The 26561-nt window shown below is 33.0% G+C and overlaps 2 protein-coding genes across 4 annotated transcripts in view; both read left to right on the top strand.

Moving 5' to 3' along the window:
• LOC100249908 (SUN domain-containing protein 4) overlaps window positions 1-26561 on the top strand; it is an 85697-nt gene that overhangs the window by 46751 nt on the left and 12385 nt on the right. The gene's annotated exons all lie outside the window — the stretch shown is intronic.
• On the top strand, window positions 14063-25054 carry LOC100261990 (disease resistance protein RPV1). 3 transcript variants are annotated; one of them, XM_059734439.1, is made up of 5 exons: window positions 18651-18764; window positions 18858-20167; window positions 20250-20847; window positions 22591-22796; window positions 24476-25054. In XM_059734439.1, exons 2-4 carry the CDS (start codon window positions 18929-18931, stop codon window positions 22629-22631), a joined length of 1878 nt encoding a protein of 625 aa, XP_059590422.1. In that variant the 5' UTR covers window positions 18651-18764; window positions 18858-18928; the 3' UTR covers window positions 22632-22796; window positions 24476-25054. The 3 variants fall into 3 exon arrangements, with proteins under 3 accessions (XP_019071777.2, XP_059590422.1, XP_019071779.1); XM_019216232.2 differs by lacking the exons at window positions 20250-20847; window positions 22591-22796; window positions 24476-25054 and adding exons at window positions 14063-15775; window positions 17217-18294 and having other exon boundaries at window positions 18453-18764; window positions 18858-19083; XM_019216234.2 differs by lacking the exons at window positions 22591-22796; window positions 24476-25054 and having other exon boundaries at window positions 20250-21252.

Here is a 26561-nt window from a genome sequence, read left to right on the forward strand (position 1 = left end):
TGCTACTACAGCGGGGGAATTTTGCTATCAACACATTGCATTATTATTGTGAATTTAATTTAATATATGAAGGATAATGATAAATATAAATATAAATATTAAAATAAGGAAAGGGAATAAAATATGTATATGCATGTATCTTCTTGAATTTAATTTATGGTGTTACCCTTTCTTCGTTACCTTTAGAATATTTATTTTAAATTTCTTTAATGATAATCGTTTTAATTAATTTATAGATAAAAAAAAAGTTAAATCAAACATTACTTTGAGAAGCTTCAATATATCAATTAATCGAGAGTTTTGAATTTCATAGTAGTGATAAAAGTACCTTATATTTAATATTATTCTCGGTAGCAAAAGATGAATATTATAAGAAAAAGAGATAAAGATAAGATGAAATTGATAACTATATAAAAAAAAAAACATATAACTTATAAAGATAAGATGAAATTAATAATTATAAAAAAAACATATAAGTTTTATTTATTTTTAAATAATTTAAGAACAAAGAAGGGGTTTTATAGTTGATAAGTATCGGTAGGATATTATTCTTTTCATTTTCATTTATTTTATAACATATGCACTTATTCTCGACTTAATTTATTAGAAGGTAGAGGTGGGGAAATATTTAGATTGGACTATTCCTTTTTTTAAATCTTATTTACCTTTTTAATCTTTCCTTTATGAGAATTATAATATTAGTGTTTTCATTTTATCCACGTCAAAACTATTTCAAAATCTCCTAACATTTTTAAGGTATAAATTGAAATTTGACTTTTTAAAAAAACTTCAGATTAAATATTGAAATTGGTTTTTTTAAAAACAATGTCAAAATTAAAATAAAATTATCTTTTCAGAAGATAATTTATAATTCGATTATTCCAAATTTCCGTAGATTTGAAATTTTTTTGAATTGTCATATTCAAAAAACATATTTTTTTAAAAAAAAAATTATATTTTTTGTTGAGTGTAATGGGTTAACCATGGGATGGTACAAAGGAAAAGAGATAAATTTCCTACCGTACACACGAAGAAACAAAGATGCTTTCTATTTTTTTTTTGAAATCCAGTCATTACTTTTTGACTCAAGAGCCTCCCTTATTGACTATAAAATTTAAAAATTAAAATGTAAAATTATAAAATAAAAAATTGGGATTTCCGTGTCCAAAATGGGGAATTTGTTGTCTTTATGGGCATTCTCTCCACCCCTTCGCCCAGCCTTACATTTACTTCATATTCCTCATATTTTACAACACAAATCATGTCAAGTCTTAATTGTAATCAAATACTCTAAGAAGATCCTTTAATTAAGACACAGAAACCTTTTTTTTTTTAAGATTTGGTCTGAAAATAAGGTGTACGTTGACAATATATTTTAATTATTTTTGGAGAGTATTTTAAAAAATAATTGTATAAATATGAAAAATAACTGAAAATAAAAAATTATTTTTAAGAAAAATATAAAAATATATTAAGGATATTTTAAGTTTTCAAACAGATTTTTTATCTAAAAAATACTAGAAATTTGTTTCTAAAAATTGTTTTTGAGACCTATTTTTGAAAATAATCCTTAATAGACCTTTAGTTGCACATTCTGATTTCTATGTGATTTGTATGATATAGTATGTTATTATAAATAATAACACTTTTATTTCTTATAATTTATATGAAAATAAACTATATATTTTTTATGAGAAGGGGTTGCACTAAAGTGATTCTTTATACGTAATTACAAATGAGGCCTTTGAGCACATAAACCCATAATGGTGGGTGAGCTTTTAGTATTGGGAGGCAAAGTTTACTTTCTTCACGTGAGGTCTGTGAAAAGTGAGTGAGGTTTTGCAAACTCTTAGGGTACTCAAAGACCCTCTTCAGGGACATTGGTAGTCACTCTGTGCAAGTCGATCCTCAACTCTCTTGTAGCCTCCCAGTTCCAACAAACCCTGTCCCAAAATGGCTTCCTCAAGCACCCAAAAACCCTCTTCTTCTTCAGCTCCAACCCTAAAATGTAACTTCGACGTTTTCTTGAGTTTTAGAGGGGAAGACACCCGCTACAGTTTTACAGATCATCTATTTGTAAGTTTGGATCGGATGGGTATTAACACTTTCAGAGATAATAAACTTGACAGAGGAGGGAAAATCGCACAAGAACTTTTGAGTACTATTGAAGGATCAAGATATTCCATAATTGTTTTCTCGGAAAGGTATGCTGATTCCAAATGGTGTTTGGATGAGCTTACAAAGATCATGGAGTGCAAAAAAGAAATGGATCAAGTAGTCCTGCCAGTCTTCTACCATGTGGATCCTTCTGATGTGCGGAAACAAACAGGGAGTTTTGGAAAAGCATTTGCAACAGCGTTCAAAAAATCGGCCGAGTCCGGTACGACTCGGCCGAGTCGTATCCGCCTCGAAGTGGACCGCGACGAGTCCGATACCAGATACCTAGACTCGGCCTGAATCGGTTGGACTCGGACGAGTCGACCGATATTCCGAGTTAACTCGGGCAACTCGGGGAAAAAATTCAATGGATTCTCTGCAAAAAGCCCCACAACAAATCTTGATTTTTCAGAGAAATCAGAGATTCCTCTGCAAAAGAAAACCTACGAAACCTATGAAAATTAAAAAAAAAACCCGTGAAGATTTGACAAACCTGTGAGTCTGTGACCCTTTCAATTTTTCAAAAGCCTTTAAAAAGAGGCTCGGTTGAAGAAATCCACCATTGCCGGAGTCTATAATCCTCATCTTTGGTGCGGTGCTTGGTGGAAGGTAGCAGATCGTGCCACGAGAGGCTGCGTCTTCGTGGTTTGGGGAAGAAGACAGAGGGCTGCATCAGTGCATCAGAGCATCAGCATCTTCGTGGTGTTGTTGACTGCTGAGTTGGGGAAGAAGAAGAAGAGGGCCTTTGTGGTGTTGCTGTGTAAGGGCTTAGGGTTGTTGCTGTTTTGGGGAAGAAGAAGAAGATAGAGGCGTGGTGTTGCTGGGGAAGAAGAAGAAACAGAGGGGGTTAGGGCAGCCTGGGCAAGAGGAGGTTTGAGTCGTTTGACCTAGGTAACAAATTCATACAGAATATTTAATAATTTAATTCAATAGGTTAGAATTTTATTACTTGATTTAATAGGATTTAGTCTTGCAAATCTTAAATATTGTTCCCAATTTATATGATATATTATTCCTTTTCAATTTAATATATGTAATCTTTATATATAATTGAATATTGTTGCTATATATAATTTGTTATTCATTTTCATATATTGTCGCCATATATCTTATAAACTAAATAAGATATAATTAATAATTTTAAATTATTTCATGAATTTTTTAATTTTTAAAAATAATTTTGAAATTTAAAAACCAATCTAATTAATTACATATAAAATAAAATTTTTTATAATATTATGTTGATAATTCAATTCTAAATGAGTACATGGAATGAAAATTTTGCTCATTTTTAAAAAGTTAAACTTTATTAATTATTCAATTTAAATAAAATATTATGAAAAATTATTAGTTTAAATATTTATTATTAATTTTTAACCCAAAAAATGATAAAGATGTTAATATTTTTATGTTTCTAACATATGCTAAAATAGTATTTTTTTTTTATAAAAATAAAATAAAATTAACCTATAATTTTATTTAATATCATATATATAATATGTTATTCCTTTTCAAATTAATATATATAATCTTTATATATGGTTTAATATGTTGCTATATATAATCTATTATTTCTTTTCAAATACTAAATAAGATATAATTAATAGTTTTAAATTATTTCATGAATTTTTTAATTTTTAAAAATAATTTTGAAATTTAAAAACCAATCTAATTAATTACATATAAAATAATTTTTTTTATAATATTATGTTGATAATCCAATTCTAAATGAGTACATGGAATGAAAATTTTGACTCATTTTTAAAAAGTTAAACTTTATTAATTATTCAATTTAAATAAAATATTATGAAAAATTATTAGTTTAAATATTTATTATTAATTTTTAACCCAAAAAATGATAAAGATGTTAATATTTTTATGTTTCTAACATATGCTAAAATAGTATTTTTTTTATAAAAATAAAATAAAATTAACCTATGATTTTATTATAATATCATATATATAATATGTTATTCCTTTTCAAATTAATATATATACTCTCTATATATGGTTTAATATTGTTGCTATATATAATATATTATTTCTTTTCAAATATTATTCCTATATGTCTTATAAACTAAATAAGACATAATTAATAATTTTAAATTGTTTCATGAATTTTAAAATTTTTAAAAATATAATGTACAAGAAATTGTCTTGAATACTTTAAAAATATCACTCAATTTTCTATTAGTATAAATAAATTTAGATTATATTAGTGACAAAAAATTTCCCTATTACTCAATTACATTAATACTATATCGCAAAATTAAATTACTATACAAAATTAATCATTATTGAAATTTTTTTCTTCAAATAATCATAAATGATTTAATAATACGGAATGAAGGGTATGCATTTACATGGTCAATTACATTGATTTTAATTTAAAAAACATATAAATAAGTGGAAAACAAAAGATGATGAACTTAGGTGAGATCATGTTTATTGTTTTTTTAGTACAATTTATTTTTATATGGCAACAATATGAAACATATAAGTGAGTGGAAAATTGAATATTATAATTTTATATAAATGTGTTTATATATATTCAATTTGAAAAGTAAATTGTTTTCCTTTTATACATGGTTAGGTTAAAATTTCAAAATGGCTTCAAAACATGATATTGGTTGGGAGCATGCAGAACCTGTTGGTGGTAGTAGAAGAACCACAAAGTGTAAATATTGTGGGAAAGTTATACATGGCGGTATAACAAGATTAAAGCAACACATCGCACATATATCTGGACAAGTGGAAGGATGTCCACGTGTATCGGTAGAAGTGTCACATAGTGTTAGACAACATATGTCTAATACTTCAAAAGAAAAAGCACAGTTAAAGAAAAAAAAAGAACGACTTTTGAATTCCTTAAATAGAGATAATTTCTATGAAATTGATGAGGGTGATTCTGATGATGAAATTGAGGAAGTTGCTATGGCTGATTTTGAAAGAAGACAAATGAAACAAGCAATGAAAGAAAGTCGTCGAATTTTTGAAGAAGGTGGACAAGAGCATCAGCAGGGTGGTAGTTCCTCACAACCTTCTAATGCTAGGATTAAGCGCGGACTGACACGTAGCTTCAGTGTAAGAGAAGGAGCTAGCATACCTCCAAAAGGAATTGATCCCTATATGTTCCCATCAAAGCAGAAATCAATAAAAAGCTTGTTTTCTACTGAAGGCGTGAAGAAAGTGGGTAAAGCTATTTCTAAATTCTTTCTCTTTAATGCAATACCCTTTAATGCAGCTGACAGTGGGCCTTACTATCAATCAATGATTGATACCATAGCAGAAGCAGGTCCAGGCATCAAGGGTCCCACGGGATACCAAATCGGAAATACATATTTGGAAGAGGAGGTGCAAGAACTTGAGGTATACATAACAACATTGAAGGCTAAATGGCCTATATATGGGTGCACAATCATGTGTGATGGTTGGAGTTCTAGAACTAGAAAGCCTATCATCAATTTCATGATTTATTGTGATAGAAGTATGATATACCATTCTTCAGTTGACACTACCAACATACCTAAGACAGCAGACTACATCTTTTCCCTTATGGATAAAGTTGTAGAGGAGGTTGGGGAGGAAAATGTTGTTCAAGTAGTCACTGATAATGAGGCAAGTTTTAAAGCAGCCGGCATGTTGTTGATGGAGAAGCGAAAGCATTTGTTTTGGTCTCCTTGTGCAGCCCACTGTATTGATTTAATGCTTGAAGATATTGGAAGCATGAAGCAGATTAAGGAGACATTAGATCAAGCTAAGATGATCACAGGATTTATTTATAATAGCTTGAAAGTGGTGAATTTGATGAAAGTGTTCACCAAGGATAGAGATCTGTTAAGGCCAGGAATAACCCGTTTTGCCACTGAATTCATTTCACTTGAGAGTCTTATACGTTATGAGGCTGATTTGAAGAGAATGTGCACAACAAATGAGTGGCGTGAATTCAATAAAGATAGGAGCAGAAAAAGTGTAAGAGATAAGGTATCCAACCTTATCTTAACTGATCGATTTTGGAAGAAGGCCGAAGAAGTTCAAACCATCATGGAACCTCTCGTCAAAGTATTGAAATTGGTTGATCAAGATAAAAAGCCCACACTATCAATCATTTATGAAGCAATGGATAGAGCTAAATTGGCTATCAAGGCATCGGTCAAGCAATGGAAAAAGTATTGGGAAGTCATTGATAGAAGGTGGGAATGTCAATTGCACAGACATTTGCATGCTGCAGGTAATAAAAAAAATCTTTATATATTTTTTATTAATTTTTTTAAGTACAAATTATTATAAACTGATCATTATTTAACTTATGGCAGCATATTTTTTAAATCCAATGTTCCAATATTCAAAGCATTTCTCCAACCATCCGGAAATTAAAGTTGGATTAAAGGAGGTTATCAAGAGATTAGAGTCAGATTTGGATAGACAAGCAAAAGCTATTAATGAGGTATAATAATAGTTTGTGACCTTTATATAATGCATTTTGTATATGTAATTGTAGACCCTCAATTTTGCCCTTTTAGCACATGTCTTTAAATCCACTTCCAGTGCTCCACGGTAGTTCCTTGGTGGCCCATTACTACTCGTACGACTTACCTTTTTCTGAGTCACCTTGGAGACTTTGGTTAAGGGATTATTTGATCCCTTATCGTGACCCTTGGCAGCCCTAATTTAGACTTAGGCTTTTCTTGTTTTTTTTAGGATAGCCTTTAGATACACTTGGCCCATTAGGCACCACCCTAGGCCCGCTTAGTCTCATCATAGGCCCGTTTAGGCACACTTGACCCATTTGGACATTTTTAGCGTGACTTATTTGACTTGCGTGTTTGCATGGCTCGTAGGGCCCATTTTTTTTGTTAATTTGTTTAATTTTATTTTATTTTATTTCGTTTTCCTCTTTATATTATTTTCCTCAACTTATTTATTTATTTATTATTTTTACCATTTTCTAATTTATTTACTTATTTATCTATTCATGCAATTATTTAACTTCTAAAATTTCATGTTTTTGCAAGGAAACTTACCATTGGAGTTTAAGGAAAGTGGGACTCTCCTTGGAAGGTTTTGGAGGAGAATTTGAAGTTGGGAAGATTGCTTTTGAATTGGAAGATTTAAAAAAGGATAAGGAGAAAAGAAGAGAGAAAATAGGAGATTTGGCCTTTTTTTTAGGGAGATTTAGTTTTAGGGAAAGGCGTATATATACGTGAGAGAGGAAGGAGAAAAAGGAGCTTTTTTTTTTTATTAAGGGAGGAGATTCTTTTTAGGGGAGCGGCACGCATTGGAGAATTTTTGAGGGAGAAGAACAGAGGAAACGGAGAAGAGCAATTGCAACCAAGATTGTCCAGGTACGCTTCTAGTTACTCTCGGTGTTTTTATCCATATTCAATCTCTCCATTTGGTTTTTTCTAAAAATTCAATGTGTTGTTGATTGGTGTGGACGAAAAGGGCCACAATTTGTTTTGTTGAGATTGGTTGCTTGCTTGTTTGCCTTGTTTTAATTTTTGGTGTCATCGATGTCTTCGGAAGTATATAACTCTATGCCTGAATGTGATCACGTTCTGTTTTTCGACTGAATCGTTCTGCATTTTTTCCTCTGTTCTTAGCCCATGGATTAACACATGAAGTGGGGGCTATTTATGCTTACTGACCAATATCCTCTGTTCTTTCCTTCTCCGAGTTTTACTTCATTTTATTTTATTTTATTTATTCTATATTCCTTTCCCCACACGGTGTTCGAATCCTTGCCTTTGTATTTGGGTGCGCATTGGGGAACGACGGAAGTGTCGATATGAGGGATGAGATGTATAGTAATTCTAGTGTATTCCGGATATTGGAAAATTCTGGAACCTACTGATAATTTGCTGAGAAATTAAAGATGGAAGCTCCGCTCAAGCCACTCTGCCATAGTTTAATGGTGCCAATTTTTCCGATGCAAAGATGTTTCAAAAGACATTTTGTTTGGCAAGCCCGACAATCCCTTCAAACAATCCAATTCTCTATTGATGTTATTGCTGAATCCTGAACCGTGATTGACTTGTTAATGGGATTTTAAAGATTCGTATGTGGCAGAGGAGTTTTGCGCTTGTTTACCATTAATTGTGGGGTCTTCTGTTTATTATCTTTGAGCAAATCAGGGGTTAAATTTGAGAAGAAGACATAGGAGGATGATTGGATGAGGGAATCAGTGACGAGCGATGTGTCTAGCTTCGTATTCTCTGCGTGAAAGTTTCAGTTCGTCTGCATATGGTGCTGTTCTGAAATATTGGGTTTGAGCATGACTCACATGTTCAAAGTGGTTCAATTTACATGTACGTAGGATTGGGTGGCTTGACTGCTTGCTATTGGATGTTTTCATCAATTCATGAGCCGGATTTGGTGTGTCAGACTGCAATGGTCAGTGCATGTGTCGAGATGGGAGATTTTACTTTTGCTCGGAAGTTGTTTGATAAAATGCCCTACAATGACCTAACTCCCCCTTAAGCTAGATATGGTCAAAGCTGGTATTTTTTTTTTAATTGTCTTGAGCTATTCCCCGTTGCACCCAATTCATTATTGAACTGTTCCGCATCTTAACGAATGGTAGTGCAATTTCTAAAGGCGCAACTGCTGCAAGAGTTGTGGACCCCCCTTTTCATGGTTTTGCTCCGTTCAGATTTCAGTATGTGAGTCCAAATCTCAAGCCATGATTACAGCTGAAATGGTTATGCAGCATGTTGATTTGACTGTCCATATTGAATCCCTGTGACATCAATAAGGGAGAGATGATGAGGGCTTAATGAAGAAACCGTACCCCGGGAATTCAAAACTTCAGCATAATCAACAATTGGATGTTCCCCTGTCCAATGATAGTCAACCTACAGAAGGTGGTGATGCTAGTTCATTTGATGAGTCACAACGAATCAGAATTGAACGCTAATGAAAAGCAAAGACCCAACTCCTCTGTGCAGCTTTTTGACCCGCTGTTGAGGAGGAGAATATCAGGATGGAGTATCAAATCTCAAATCTTTGAACCTCAAAATCAGTTTTAGGACCTTGGTCGTGCTACTGGCCTTTAAAGACTGAATATGAAAAACAGATGTCCTAGTATTCTCCATGTTTTAATATGATTAGATTCTCATAACCTTGTTCCGGTGAATTGTTTATGTGGACAGGGGATGGTTTAATCAGTTTTGACCTCCTTTACAACTACCAGAAAATTGCTTTACAATTAATGGGGCTCATGCTTCATTGGCAGAGACTGATGATGGGAATTCAAAGCAAGACGAAAGAAGGAATTCTGGGGACGTTTGCTGGTCATCAGACTTTTGGGAATATTATCGTATTTGCTCTATTGAAAGACAGAACTGAAGGAAAAGAAGTTTTCTCATCTAAAACTAGTTTGAATGTGAGAAGAAAGGAAACGATTCAGATGTGTATTTCCTAGATGATTCCTTCAGTGTAGTGGATGCACATACAGCTGCAATTCTTTTCTATGCATACGTCATAGCTGCCCTTGCTCATAAAATCGTCAGTCTAGTGACTCATCAAGTGGAGTTTCTCTTTGAAATCGATAAAATTCTGGTTGCGGAAGCTGGATAGATAACTCAATCAGGAAGCTATGAGAAGCTCTTGACATCCAGGACAACATTTGAGCAGCTTGTAAATGCATATAAGAATGCAGTAACAGTATTGGAATTTCCAAATGATGTACAAGTAGAACCTCAAAAATTGGATTAGAATCTGCTAGAGAAGTCTCATGGATCTCTCTCCACCAAAGAAAACAGTGAAGGGTAGATTTCTATGAAGGAACTGCCTGAGGTTCAGCTCGCTGAAGAAGAAGAAACAGAGATTGGTGATGTTAGCACCTGAAGTTATTATATCTTGTGTCCTTAAGTTTATTGAGAATCTGTTGAACATTGATAACGAATTGGATGATGAAGACATCACTATCGAAAAGGAAAGAAAGCTCAGAATTCTGATGCATGTGTAGAAGCTTTGCAAATTATTCGAGATATTATACCAGTTTCAGGGAGTGAAACTTCTCCAAAAAAAAAAAAAAAAAAATCTTGAATGCCACTTCCCCTCTGCTAATTTCTGCTAGACTGGATATACGTTTGGTTATTTGTGGCCTTCTTGGTGATCTTGCTAAAACTGACCCTTAGGTACTCTCTGTGGCAAATCTCATAAATGAATTGAATGTGACCTCTGTTATGGAAACGAGTGGCCTGGATTATGACACCATAGTTTATGCTTATGAAAAGATTAGCATGGAGTTCTTTAATAATATCTCAGAGAATCAGGCACTGGTCATTTTGTCGCGTTGTATATATGATATGTCATCCAATGAACTGACCTTAAGGCACAGTGCATATAGGTCATTGGTCTCTTTGTTGAACTCTCCGTCCAAACTCTTAGACTTGAAGTGAAGACTTGAAGTGAAGAGTGACCGTGAAATGTCTGAAGCAATAGTAACATCCATACCTGATGGTTATTGGACTGAAGCATGCATTCAGCGCATGATAAACAAATTCCTTTTGGAATTGGCAGTATGTTGGGCATAGAGTTTGCTAAGAGAGTTTCTGAAACTGTTGAGGTGGCTCTCCATATTTGATTGAATGCGAGACATCATAAGAATGCTGTAGGGGAGCAGAATGCTGCAATTCTGGGTAGATGGGCAACTTCAATGATGGATAATATGAAGCTGCTGCACAGCTTCATTCTCAAGCTCAGCAGATTAGTGTAGTTCTATATCCTAAAGATGCTACAGAAAGTGGAAAGCTTTTGTGACTAAAGCAACATTTTTTCCCTATGCAATGCTTCACTTCAGGACATCGTTTTCAGATTCGAGGAGAAGATGCTTTTTTTTGTTTTTTTGTGGGGACTGCCGTCATTGATTTGAATACCAAATGCAGGGATATAGGTCAAGTTGTGAAGGAATTTTTGTGAATGCCAATCCGCAATGTAGTTTCCCGGGCTATCATCATCTCTGGTTTTGTTCAGAAGGATGACGACACCAATTATTAAATGAGATATGCAGTGAAAGAGGCAACAATGAGGATGGTGATCCTTGTCATGATAAGGGTTTTGAAGGTCATGATTCATGCTTCAAATGCTCAGAAGTATGCGATAGTTTTGAAGTGAACCAGAAGTTATTGCCAAGGAGAAAAGGTAAAGGTTCCAGAGTTAAGCATGCAGGCGACAAGAGCTTATTTCAAATCATCTATGTTATTATCGGTTCTCCGTTAATTCACGTTCTGTTTCATATTTTCAAAAGAGCAAGTGCACGTGGCTGCTCTATTAGAAAGCACTTTGCAGCAGCGCCTTACCCTAGAGTAGAGACTGGTACAAGAAAGCAAGGTTTTATTACCTCACTTCTTCCTACTTATGAAGATGGATTATGCCCACTCCTATAAAGAACAATTCTGAACAGAACGGGAATCTGTGTTCGGATCTCTTCCAAAACAGAGTCCCTTGTTTGGCGCGCTCTGAAGCTTTTCTTCCTTAATAGAGAGCAGGACATATCAGCATTTCTACTAGTTGATTTGGGAATAGTCAATTATCCAACTTATAATTGCATAAATTCAGAACATATCTTCCCAGGCTTGAATGATTTACTTATTTATGAAGAGACCATTGAAAACGATGCTGACCTGGGTGGACAGATTCAAGCAATTCCGACCTGATCAGGCCTGAAACGTTCAATGAGGGTTGGTTGGTAGAAGTGACAGTAATAGAAGACATTTAAATAACCAAACATCAGGACTTGTTCGAGAAGCTGATGCGTTAAAACCTAAAAGACAGCGAATCTAATTGGCTCGTACACTCTACCAGGATGCCGGTATATATCCCTTGGACGTCCCATTCAGTGCAGTTGAAGCACATACTGAAATGAATCTATTGAATGAACATGTAATGAGTGCATTATCAAGGAAAACAGTCCTACTTATGACCCACCAAGTTGATTTTCTTCCTGTTTTGGTTCTGTTTTGTTAATATCAGATGGGAAGATCCTACATGCGGCACCTTATCATCAGTTGTTGACGTCAAGCCAAGAATTTCAGGACCTTGTGACTGCACACTAACAGACTGCTGATTCTGAAAGGCTTACAGAGGTTGCTCTACCTCGTAGATGTGAAAACCTCTACAGGAGAGATCAAAAGAACTCATATTCAGAAAGAGTTTAATGCGTCTGGATGTGATCTGACCGAAGCAAAGGGGAGAGAGATAGGTATATGGAGAAGATGCAATCTTTGCTATGTGAAGTTGAAGCATTGGATCAGAAAAGGGAGGAGATGCAAGTTCCACTTGATCAGGAGGAGCAGAAGTCAGCTTCTTCGAGAAAAAAGTTAAATGTTGCAGTTAGAAAAGGGAAGTCTTTGGTGCAATAATGGGATAGTTTGAAACAGGCTGCTAACAGATGAATATGAAGTGCTCTAGTTATCAGAAATGGCAGTCCAGAAAGACTAAATTTCTCAGCAAATTTCAGAGATTCATATGGGGAATTAATGCCAAAGCTCTTGGAAGTAAGTCCGCATATAAGGAATTTCAAGGAATCGGAAAAGGCCCGGGAATGCAGCGACGTATGGTGCTGGAATGCATGCAACCAGAGTAGAAAGGAAAAATTCAGAGAAAATGACAGCAACACCTGCAATCACCAGCAATGCAGTCACAACCAAACCTCCCAACTCCCCTCCATCATACCTACCTTGCTACACACACCTCCTCCTTTTGTTTCTTTGATTAGGAATTCACTATTTTAAATTGAATCTTTGAATCCTTTTTTCTCAATTAAACATTTCCAGCTTTGAGAAATCAATCTTTAGAGCCCTTCTAGTCACTAAAATCCAGATTTTTAACATACTATTTGCTGCCATTTTCCCTTCCGGCATGCATTTTCACCATTTTCAACTATTTTTCAGGATTTTCTTGATTTTTCTCGATTTTCTCAAGCATGAACAAACTTCATAATTCCAAATCATGGAATTTATGGAATCAATTCATGCAAAATTAATTAGGGCCTTGGTGGGAGCCCGACATTCATGATATTCTCTTCGATAGTGTTTGTTTGATAATTGATTGATTGTGCTTCCTCTTTGAGTTATATATGAGATTATTTTGAATTAGTTATTGAGCTAACTTTGTTTCCCATAGAGGAGTATTAGCTTGCTATCCAGGTACGCTCTCCATCTCCCCACTTTCGAAATTCCATGAATATCCATATCTTTGTGTACCATGCCCTTGATTGATGACATGCCTGATTGCCTTGATGCATATTTGATGCTTGTTTTATTATCTTGGATAAAACATATGTTGTGTGCTACAATTTTACACTAACCATCGATGTTTTATGATAGCGCTTGAGAAGCGGTCCGGGTACGCATCCTAACCTTTCTCTCTTATGGTTTGTTTTTTTGTTAGGCATGCAATATTTGAAATCACCTAGCCTACTTAGGTACCTATAATTAACCGATTAATGGTCACACTTCCCTTAACTTAGTCAATAGAGACCTCTTTAGGGCTTAGAGGGGTGCTACCTCCTAGAGGTACCTTCCCAATAAGTAACCTGATCCCCGAACCTAGACTCAGGTTTCTCAAAGACATGCTTTTTCCAAAACTATGGAGTCACTTTTTAGGGTTTTTCTTTCTTGTTTTATTTTCCCTTTAAAATAAAAATAAAATAGGTGGCGACTCCAACTTTTTTAAAAAAATTAATTTTTCACAAATAGAAAGCGAGTCTCGCCTATCGAGTGGGGACACACGTGAAAAATGCGGGTCCACAGTAATGTGCATTAACAAAAAAAAAAATTGTTAATAATGTAGGTGAAATTATTTGTTGACGGCCAAGGATAATTTGGAAGTGCACTCACAAAGAAAGCAATAAATCAATCTCTTCCAGGTACTTAATACATTTATGTCTATTACAAATAAGAAGTTATCATCATTTTTTGTTAAATATATCATAGTGATTAATAAGTATGCATTTTCTTTATTATAGCTGAATGGTGAAACAACTATGGCGACGAAGGTCCACATCTACAAAAGATTGCTGTTAAAATTTTAAGCCAAACTTGTTCTTCATCAGGTTGTGAAAGAAATTGGAGCACATGGTCATTGATTCACACAAAGTTGCGCAACCGTTTGGCAATGAAAAAGTTGCATAAGTTAGTTTATGTGCACTACAATATGCGACTTCGAGTTAAGAATTTGATGCAAGAGCGAAGCAATGAAGATTTATACAATCCAATTGATCTGAATCATATCTTTAATGATGATGATATATTAGATGAGTGGATACGAGAAGGAGAGGAGCCTATTTTATCATCTGATAATTTGGATTGGTTGGATAAAGGTCTTCCCACTAATGAAGAAGGTAGAGAAAGAGATGTTGATTCCCGTCGTAAAGGTAAGGCTTCTAGAACAATTTCTTCAAGTTCTAGTAGTGATGATGGTGATAATAGGGGCAGTAGGCGGGGTGGTGGCACTAGTGGGGGCAATAGAGGAGTTGGTGGCACTAGTGAGGGTATTGGGGGAGATGGTAGCACTGGGGGCGGTTATGTTAGTCAAGTAGATCCTGGCATGTCATGGGCACAAGGAGGTGAAAATTACTATGCCACACAAGATACAGATCATGGATATCGACCAGGGATATGGGAACAACGAAAGCATTTGGAAAGACTAACTACATTTCCCAGCGATGATGATTATTCTAGTGGGCATGATTATCATAGATCAAATCATCACCGTATTGATGAGCACTTACAAAATTTGGGTATAGGATCAAGGCCATATTTCAGAGGGGTAGATGATAGATCATATCAAAACTTTAGAGACCGTGATAGCTCTTCCAGTACTTTTAGTAGAAATGATTTTAATCAATTTCCAATGATGCATCCAGAGGGATATTCAAATACTGGAACACGAGCTAGTGACTCATATGGATATGATCAATCTTCTAGTAGCAGTAGCATTGCTTATCGAGGTTTTGGATACTATCAAGCTGGTGTTGATCCCGAACAGCCTTCGAAACCATATTTTCCTGATTATGGATCATCAAGCGAATCATCTCACCCACCATATTTGAGTTATGAACCACTCTTTCAATCATATCCTCACTACGGGAATTGCCACCCCAATTTGTATGCTCGTCGTAAGACTGATGATGATGATGATTTTGAACCCCCTCGTCATTCAACATGGAATTGATTGTTGTATTGTATGTGTTGTTAGTAAAAATGTTATTATATTTGAAATAAAATAACTTTCTTTTTATTAGCATTATCATAAATAACTTTGAGTAGATACTTTTATAACTATTTAAATAATGTTAAATGTGAGACAATTTTATTTTTTTAATTTTTTTAGCTTATTTAATTGTATATATTTTTCTGATGATTTACATAATATTTTTATATTTTTTTGAATTTTCTAATTAGCTTATTTTACGTATCACCCGATACCAGGCCGATACACCGAGACCGATACGCCTCGGGACCCTCCGAGTCAGTGACCGATACCGCGACTTTGAACCATGATTTGCAAAGCATGGAAAAACTGTAGACGAGGAGAAGGTGCAAAGGTGGAGGGCTGCCATGACTGAAGCAGGCTCTCTAAGTGGTTGGCATGTGATCAAGGATCATGAGTAGTTTCAACTTCCTTTTAACTTTTTATTTTAGTTATAATTAATTATATATATGAATTTTGAATTCTTAAATTAGCTCTTTGTAACTATTGATTTTAAGTTTTGGAAAAAGGAGTTAAAAAGAAAATTTTAGTAACACTGAATATAGAAATTAGTACGACATAAAAAATATAGGATCCTGTTGATATTCATGCTCTTTCAGGAGCCTCATGGATCTCATATTAACTATATATAAAAATTCTTGTACATTTCCCTTAACCGTCTAGCTAGGTCAGATCTCTTATGCCATAGTTGGGCCAACTGTCATTTCCTTAATTTTATAGACAATTTCTTTGAAAAGTTGTCTATTGCCAAATTTGTTTAGTTCATTTGGTTCTTCGAATATCAAGTTTTTTTATTTTGTGCTATGATGAAACTGGCATTCTTTATTGATGCATTTTCTAATATTCTAAAATGCAGTGACAATTAGCTAATACTAAGCTCAACACTTGTTGCTTTCTGTGTATAAATGGATTAACATATTGGTTTTCTAGCTAACCAAAGTTGGGCATCCTATATATATTAAAATTTGCTGCTCCCTTTTTTTTCTTTTTTTTTTTGCTTTCTATTTATAATTTTATTTTCAATGTTTGTAGTGATGAATGAAGTTATTAATAAATCTAGTCTCACATCTGTCTTGTATTTCTCCAATGGAAACACCTTATCTTAACATGCATTTTTACCTTTTTAAAGTATTCTTTTGCAATATTTTTTTCTGTTTGAGTATCATTATCAATTTTTGTCGACAATTGGACTATAGAAATTTTCCTCATAACTGTACTCTATTCCTTTAGGAAAAAATTGGGATATGACCGATTTCGTTTATATAACAAGTGGAAAGTGGATAAAACGTGGAGACCAATAGACATGAAGGCGAATCATGAGCAACTTGTTAGTTTGTGAAATAAACGATTAAATAGTCGCATGGTCACATATAATAGTGGCAAGTGCTACAATTAACAAATACTCTACTAGATTGGGAAGCTTGAATGGGAATTGGTAGCTTAGACTTGGCAAAACAGTGGTTGTCTCCACCAGTGTAATAAGATTGGAATTATTATCATAAAAAGGTAGTTGTGTTTGAGAGAGGTTAACTTTAGTAAGAACCTTCCAAACAATTGTGGAGCAAAGCTCACACAAATCATATATTATTTCACTTTTTTATTTTTTCTTTCACCTTTTTCCTTTCCCATGCATACTCAATCGATATGACATTAATGAAATGCTACTTATATTTGCAAATTTAGTAAATATGCTTTGATCCATTTGCATTACATTCTATTATATACCTCTAATTTAGTTGTATAGATAAAATTAAAAATATGAAATTTACTTCATATTTATTATTTGTTGCAACTTCTTATGGCTCACATCATCTTTCATTGTGTTTTATAATTGGTAGGTATGAGTCAAAGCCTATTGAGGAAATTATTAACCACATCCTCAAAAGATTGAATCCTAAGTTTTTGCCTATTAAGGAGCACATGGTTGGAATGGATGTTCACTTGGAAGAACTAAAATCATTGTTAAAAATGCAGTTGGATGATGTTCGCATGGTTGGGATCTATGGAATTGGTGGAATTGGCAAAACTACTATTGCCAAGATGGTTTATAATGACATCCTATGTCAATTCAATGGTGCTAGCTTTCTTGAAGGTGTCAAAAATAGATCCCAATGTAACAATGATCGACTTCAATTACTGCAAGAACTTCTTCATGGCATTATGGAGGGTGGACATCTAAAATTAGAAAGTATTTATGATGGAATGAATATGATCAAGGGTAGACTTGGCTCAAAAAAGGTTCTTGTTGTTTTTTATGATGTCGATGATTCGGACAAAGTACAAAGATTGGTTAGAAGCTATGAATGGTTTGGTCCAGGAAGTAGAATCATCATAACGACCAGAGACAAACAATTGCTAGATGAGTATGGGGTGCATGCATCATATGAGGCTAAAGTGTTAGAGGATAAAGAAGCTATTGAACTCTTTAGTTGGCATGCCTTCAAAGTACAAAACATACGTGAAGATTATGTAGACATGTCAAACCGTTTGGTAGATTATGCAAAAGGCCTTCCTTTAGCCCTTGAAGTTTTGGGCTCTTCTCTTTATAACAAGACAAAAGATGAATGGAAAAGTGCAATAGAGAAATTGAAAAAAAACCCTAACAGGAAAATTAATGATATGCTTAAAATAAGCCTTGATGGGCTTGATGATTCTCAAGTGGAGGTTTTCCTTGATATCGCATGCTTTCTCAAGGGAGAAGCTAAAGATTGTATATTGAGAATATTAGATGATCATGCAGAATATGACATAAGAGTTCTTCGTGATAGATGCCTAATAACTATTTCTGCCACGAGGGTACAAATGCATGACTTGATACAACAAATGGGTTGGTCAATTATTCGTGAAAAACATCCCAGCAAAAGGACCAGATTGTGGGATATAGATGATATTCATAAAGCATTATCTGCACAAGAGGTAAGAATTAATTAAATGCAAGAACTTAGTTAAGATTTAGTTGAAGATATAAACTTCAATAATATCATGCTTTTTTTGTCCAAAAAATCATGTCTATTTGACTTTAGTTAGGATTTACATATTTTGTGTTTTTCTTATTCTTTGATTTTATTTTTCAGGGAATGGAACAAGTTGAAGCCATATCATATGACTTGTCTCGATCAAAAGACATACAGGTGAATAAAAAGGTTTATGAAAATATGAAGAAACTAAGATTTCTCAAACTCTATTGGGGGGATTATCATGGTTCTATGACGAAGACATATAAAGTGTTCCTTCCCAAAGACTGTGAGTTTCCTTCTCAAGAGTTAAGATATCTTTATTGGGAAGCATACCCTTTGCAAACCTTGCCATCAAATTTTAATGGAGAGAATCTTGTTGAGCTCCACATGAGAAACAGCACCATAAAACAACTTTGGAAAGGGCGTAAGGTACCATTGTAATTTAGTTATATATATTTGCTTTCTATTGATTTTAAAATTCATGAAAATTTATTTATTAATCAAAACTTCCTTTTGTTACAGGTTCTTGGAAAGTTAAAGATCATTGACTTAAGTGACTCAAGATTGCTCACCAAAATGCCAAATTATCAAGCATGCCGAATCTTGAGGAGCTCTACCTCGCCTTTTGTGAAAGGTTGAAGAAATTTCCTGAGATCCGTGGAAATATGGGAAGTTTAAGGATACTTTATTTAGGTCAGAGTGGAATTAAGGAAATACCAAGCAGTATTGAGTACTTGCCAGCTCTTGAATTTCTTACACTTTGGGGATGCAGAAATTTTGACAAATTTCAGGATAATTTTGGGAATTTGAGACATCGAAGGTTCATCCAAGCAAAGAAGGCTGATATTCAAGAACTTCCAAACAGCTTTGGATATTTGGAATCTCCTCAAAATCTTTGCCTCGATGATTGCTCAAACTTGGAGAACTTTCCAGAGATCCATGTTATGAAACGTTTAGAGATTCTTTGGTTAAATAATACTGCCATCAAGGAACTTCCAAACGCGTTTGGGTGCTTGGAGGCTCTCCAATTTCTTTACCTAAGTGGTTGCTCAAATTTTGAGGAGTTTCCTGAGATCCAAAATATGGGAAGTCTAAGGTTTCTTCGGCTAAACGAGACTGCTATTAAAGAATTACCATGCTCAATAGGTCATCTCACCAAACTTCGTGATTTAAATCTAGAAAATTGCAAAAATTTGAGGAGTCTTCCTAATAGCATTTGTGGGTTGAAATCACTTGAAGTCCTCAATATCAATGGCTGTTCAAATCTGGTGGCTTTTCCAGAAATCATGGAGGATATGAAACACTTAGGAGAACTTCTTTTAAGTAAAACGCCTATAACAGAGCTGCCACCATCAATTGAACATCTAAAAGGTCTTAGACGCTTGGTATTGAACAATTGTGAGAACCTTGTGACTCTTCCAAATAGCATTGGTAATTTGACACATCTTCGTAGTCTTTGTGTTCGTAACTGTTCGAAGCTCCACAATTTGCCCGACAATTTGAGAAGCTTGCAATGTTGCTTAAGAAGACTGGATCTGGCTGGTTGCAATCTGATGAAAGGAGCAATTCCTAGTGATTTATGGTGCCTATCCTCACTGAGATTTTTAGATGTGAGCGAAAGCCCTATTCCTTGCATACCTACTAACATAATCCAACTCTCTAACCTGAGAACGCTTAGGATGAATCACTGCCAGATGCTTGAAGAAATTCCAGAGCTTCCATCAAGGCTAGAAGTCTTAGAAGCACCAGGTTGTCCACATGTGGGAACTTTATCAACTCCTTCGAGCCCACTCTGGTCTTCTCTCCTCAACCTCTTCAAATCACGTACTCAGGTATGAATTCTATATATGGCCTTTAATTTTTATTTTTTATTTTTAAATCGAGGCATAAGATTTACATGCTACTTTTATGCAGTATTGTGAATGCGAAATAGACTCAAACTACATGATATGGTACTTCCATGTACCTAAAGTTGTTATTCCAGGAAGTGGTGGAATACCAGAGTGGATAAGTCATCAGAGTATGGGACGCCAAGCAATAATAGAGCTCCCAAAGAATCGGTATGAAGATAACAATTTCTTGGGATTTGCTGTTTTCTTCCGTCATCTTCCACTTGATTTTTACTCGCATGAAGTTGGTCGCTTTCTACAATTTGAATTGAGGATATCCCATGATGATCAATCGGAACGGGTAATTAAAATAATGAGTTGTTTCCAGTTTGAAACATGCTGTAGTAGTAGTTTATCATCTGAGGGTAGCACATCGGATCCACCATTGTGCGTGGCCTATCTCCCTAAGTTTGCCATTCCAAGTGAGCATCGATACGCTAAGCGTAGAGCACGTATCGAAGTCGTTGAAGTGGAAATTTGTGGGATACATCTTATATACTCCAAAAATTATCACCAACAGAATCAGAGCCATGGGCCTGAAGCCATGAGGATCCACATCAGAAAAGATCAAGACATCTCCTGTGATTTCCAAGCTTCTCCCTACAGGTTCGATTGGCCGAAAGGTACGTATTCTCTCTTTTTTATTTCCTGGAGGTTCAAATATTTAATACAATTAGTGAAAAACAAATATCTAGACTAGTTCTAGCAATATGGTGTTTTATATGGTCAAGTCATTTAAATGGGCTGAGTGTTTTTTTCTTAATTATAATTATTTGTTCTTTATTATCCAAAAATTTGAGGGAATTTTGACACCAGCACACTTCGATCTACCTGAAAGCTGAAACTCCATTTTTTTTTCTTTTTAAAGTATCTTGCATTTTAAAAACATCTTAGGACTTATTCCATATTTTCAGAATGAATTATTTAATGTAGAAGAAAAATGCAATATTTAGGGTATGTTGGACGGAGTTTTTAAAAATAGAGAACAATTTTTAAAAATTCATAATACCGTTAAAAACTGTTTGGTTATTGTTCTTTATTTCTAGTTTTTAAAAGCAAAGTGAAATAGAAAACAATTTTTAAAAAACAAATAAAAATTTTCATCAGTTTTTAAAAATAATATACCAACACACATTATATTATTTCTCTTCTACATAGAATTATTATTAATTTTTTTTTTTTTTACTAGACAAATTCACTTCAAACTAAATAAGGCTTAATGTATTTTATTTGTTAACAAGTTTATTAATTTTTAAAAATAATTTAAAATTTAAATTTATAAATATAATAAAATATCCTTTTTTATAACATATAATAAAATAGTATATTTTTTATTACAAATATAATTTATGATTTTATTATAATATTACTATTTATGTTTTACTAAAATTTTATATTTTTAATTTATTTGTAATTAAAAAATTATTTTTATTTTCAACAAGAATTCAATTAAAATTATTTAATTAATATTATATAAATTGAATTTAAAATAATTTTACAAAATCAAGTTACTAGACAATAAGTTTCAATACTGTTACATGGCTAAGAGAATATGGAGCTCAAATGTAGTATTAGATATGGTCAAGTCATTTAAATCATCTCGTATATTCATATTTTTTAAAATTATAAGTACGCATTTTAGAAGGCAAAATTGGAATGTGGAAATATCATCACAGAAAATTATTGCAATTGATTTTGTAGGCTAAAATTTTATTTGAATTTTTTTATATTTATAATATGATTCTTAAATTGCTTAATTACGTTATAAGTCAAATTGGGTGAAGCATGAATTTAACTACTTATTTTGTTCTCACAGTATTAAATAGATTTTATGAAATATTTATTTTATTTTAAATTTTATTTAATGTTTGTAAACTTAGTTTTTTTTTTAAAATCCTAATATATATTATAAAATAAATTTTGAAAAATGATTATTTTTGTATTTTTTTAGTTGGCATTTTAGTAAATACTTTTAGTGAATGAATATCTTCAATTTGATTTTGAGATTTATTAAATATTTAGATTTTTAAATTTAATGAAGTAGTTACAATTTTTTTTGATAAAATTTAGTTTCATTTAAATAATTTGTATTTTGTTATAAAATATGTATAAAAAATTATATTATAAAATAAAATATTAAAAACTAAACATCTCAAAGTCTTAAAATATGTTTGTTGATTATTGGTTTAACTTTGGTGATAAACGTGAACCAAAATATCAATATCCTGAACTAATTTAATAATTAAATAGAAATGATAAACTCATTAGTCTAGTATAATTAAAAAGTTATAACCCAAGATAATAATAAAAAAAATGAGAAATTAGAATCAGAGAGTCTTCAATCTTTTCTCCTCCTCCTCCTACAGAGTTTACTATTGTTCTTCAAGAAACCCACGAGTGGTGGTGACAGCGTAGTGAATGCGAGTGCTCTAATACAGATGGCTCAGAATCAGAGAACTCTGATTACTATTCTGCTGACGAGGGGGACCCCACTGTTGACTGCTGACTGCTGAGGAGGAACCCGCCACACAAATGCTTGATACGCACCCAAATCTTCTCATATCAGCTCTTGGTGAGTTGTGTACTTCCTTTGTTTCTTTTCCTTAAATTGATTTCAAGTTGTTTTACCACAATACTTTAATTTCTAACATTTTGGAAACATATCATCAAAACTCTAGAAGTGTTTTGGGTTTGGGTATTAGTGGTGTTAGTAACGAGTTTTTGAAGTCTGATAGATGTTGGGTGGTTGTTGCTGGTTTATGCTTTTAATTCCTTTTGCTCTACTTGTTACAAATGAAAATAAAATTGACAAATTCATGACAATGGCAGCAGAAACTCACTCTTGACAAGATGTGGCTTTTTCTTTCCCACATCCTATTGTGATTTATCTTTATTTATATTCCTATTTTCATTCTTAGAGACAATGATTTTAGAAAACACATTTAACTTATAAAATATTTTTAAAAAAAAAATTAGATATTTGATAAAATTTAGGAAACACTTTAAAAATTTTGAAAAACTTATAATATTAAAAAATCAGTTGTAGTGTTTTTTGGATAAATACATAATAGTTGATTCTCTTAAAAACACTGCTCAAGATAACACTTCTACTAAAAACACTTTAAGTAAAAATACTCTCAAACGTACTCTTATTCTCATATACTAAATATGTTCACCCTAGAACGAAATGGATCATACTAATTGTTTTTGGGATGTGTTCCTTTGGCTCGATATGATAGAGTTGTTACAATGGTTATTTAATGTATTACTACATAAGAAAATTATTCATTCTTTGGTAGATTTTTATTAAATATTGTAATATCATTTTAATGGATTCCAAGATAATCCATAGCTCATTTTTCTTTGGTTATTGATTTTGTAGGGCAAATTTTCATTTAAATTCTTTTTATATTTATGATATGTTTCTTAGATTACTTAATTCTATTAAAGAGTTAAATTAGGTGAAGCATGAATTTTAGTACTTGTTTTGCTCTCATATGGTACATTTGTTAAGATAATTAAGAATGTGTTTGACAGTAATTTTAGGAAGTGTTTTTAATATTTCTAATACTTGAAAAATAAAAAATTTTAAATATTAGAAATGATAAAAATACTTTTTAGAATCACTATTAAACACACTCTAAAAAAGTGTATAAAATATTTTCTTTTAAAACATAAGAAGAGAATTTTGAATTACGATTCTCAATATAAGTTATGGGTTGCGAGAAGTATAAATACTAAATAGATACTAAATATGTTTCATAAAATATTCATTTATTTTAGTTTTAATCTTATTTCATATTTATAAAATTAATTTTATTTAAACCCTTATACATATTATAAAATAAATTCTATTTGTTTGTAATTTTGTAGTTGATATTTTAATAAATATTTTTAGTAGTGGGATATCTTTTATTTGATTTTAAGATTCATTAAATGTTTAGATTTTTAAATTTGATTAAGTAGATAATAATTTACAAATAACTACATAATTATTTAAAGTATATTCTATTTAATTTTTTTTTATAAAATTGAATTTTATTTTAATATTTTATATGTTTATTAAATAATTTTGTTTAGGGATGGTTGCTTGCATTATCATGTTATCATGTTAGGGATAAATTTTAAATAAAAATTTATAAACTTAGTTATTTAAACAATTTAAAACTTTAGTAATAAAATTATTGGATTTTTTTATCTAACATAAATGTTTAGCTACATAACTTATATACTACTCATTGTGTACTGTAGACCCCTCTTGGACCAAGGGATATTCGTTGGCCACCCGGGAATAGCTGGGATTTTTTATTTGGAGGAGTGGGGGACGGCTTCCAGGTGAGTTGCATGCTGAGACGTGTGGCAAGGACTACCAACTTGCGATGGTGGTGGTTGAGGGTGGTGACATCTTCGTTGAAGGGTGAGTAGTGGAGTTGGTAGAAGCTTATAGTAGGAGAAGGAAGAAATAGAGCAAGATGAGGGGGCTTGTGGGTCGGTGGATTCTGGAGGAGAAGATTTCGAGAGCAGAACAAAAGAAGAGAGCTAGAAGCTCAGATGATCAAGTTGGAAATGAGCTTTTCCAAGTATGAATGTTATGGATTTTTTTACTTATTCGGATTCTTATTGTTCTTCTATATTTCATGTTGATCTCTAAATGTCATTGACCTATTTGGGTGTGGATGACTAAGGCCACATGCACGTTTTGATGATCTTAGACTATTTTGTGGTTTTGATACTGTTTTATTCTTCTTTCATATCCTTTGATTTCATGTGAAGCTTATCCTGTATATTGCTCTGTTCTATATTTTATTGAGATTCTTCTTTTAGCATTTACTCAAAGTTTCTTAGTTCATGTCATTAATCTTTAAACCCACGGATAAATAGTGAAATGGGTTTCTTCATACTTGCTAAACATTGAGTTCATTAATTGGGTGGTTGGTGTTCGAAATTTGAGTTATTTGAATTGCCATGATGACGAGTTGCTCAAAGTTGCAACCTGCCCAACTGATATTCCGTTGACTGTCAAGATCAGCCCAAGCACTTGACCTTAGTGAAAAATTTGTTTTGAAGTACTTGCCCAAGTATGCCATAGAGAAAGCTTAGGAAGAGGAGAGCAAGAGGAAGAAGGAAGAAAATGAAGGAAAAAATGGGAAGGGAGAGCTCACCCCACAAAAAAAAAATAAAAAAAAAGTAGGAGATGCTACGAAGTGAGATGAGACAAAAGAAAGCTTAAGAAGAGGAGGAGAAATAAAGGGAAAAGGAAGAAAGAAAAAATGAGGAAGGGAGAGCTCCCCCAACAAAGAAGAGTTACTATAGTTTTGGGACTTTACTTGGAAGGCATCCAAGGCCTCCAAAGGCACTTATAGAGTGAGAGATGAGACGAGGAAGCAACAACATAACCAAGGAAATCTTTGTCATGCATATGTTTTAAACAATTTAATTGATATTGAATCTTGTTATTAGATGGCATCCATGCTAAACACATTTGTTTTATTTAATACTATAAATAATACTTGAAAGCTATTTTTAATTCAAGAAAATTATTAAGGAAAAAAAAGGTATGGAGGGGAATGTTTTATTATTAAAAATATGAAAAAATAAATATAATTAAAATTAATTAAAAACTTATGTATTTTTAAATTATTTAATATGTTATATCATAGAGTTGAACAGAGTTTGAAGAAATAAAAATAATTAATTCCCAAAAAAATCGAGTGAAATTGTAGCGGAAGAAAATTAAAGAGCAAAAATAAAAAATAAAAAATAAAAAAAAAGAGTGAAGGAAAATAAAAACATATTTAAAGTGAATAAATTATTTTTGTATCTTATTTTAAACTTGTTTTATCTTTTCCATATAAAGATTAAAAATTTAAAAGCACATTGTGGACCCCGCATTTCAGCTCAATGAGTTTCCCACTCGAATGGTGAGCTCGATTTTTCATTTTGAAAAATGATTTAATTGCTTAAAAAAAATGACTTGGAGTCGCCACTTATTTTTGTTTTATTTTTTTAAGGGTAAACAAAATAAGAAAGAAAAACCCTAAGTGTGACTCCTTATTTGGAAAAGGTGATCTGCAAAAAACCGGATCGGGTTCAGGGGTTAAGTTACTTATCAGGAAGGTACAGTAAATACCGTAGCACCCCTCTAAGCCCCTAAAATGGGTCTCTACTAATAAAATGAAGCAATCATGGCAATTGATGAGGGAATCGATGAATACCCGGAACTATCATGCACATACGAGAACCTAAGCATGCATACAAAAAATGACCCGAGCAGATGTAGATGCGTACCGGGGCAGCGATCCAATAAAGCGCTATCAAGAAGTGAGGTTAGTGCACA

The sequence above is a fragment of the Vitis vinifera genome, chromosome 18, assembly GCF_030704535.1.
Source record: "Vitis vinifera cultivar Pinot Noir 40024 chromosome 18, ASM3070453v1".
Lineage (NCBI taxonomy): Eukaryota > Viridiplantae > Streptophyta > Magnoliopsida > Vitales > Vitaceae > Vitis > Vitis vinifera.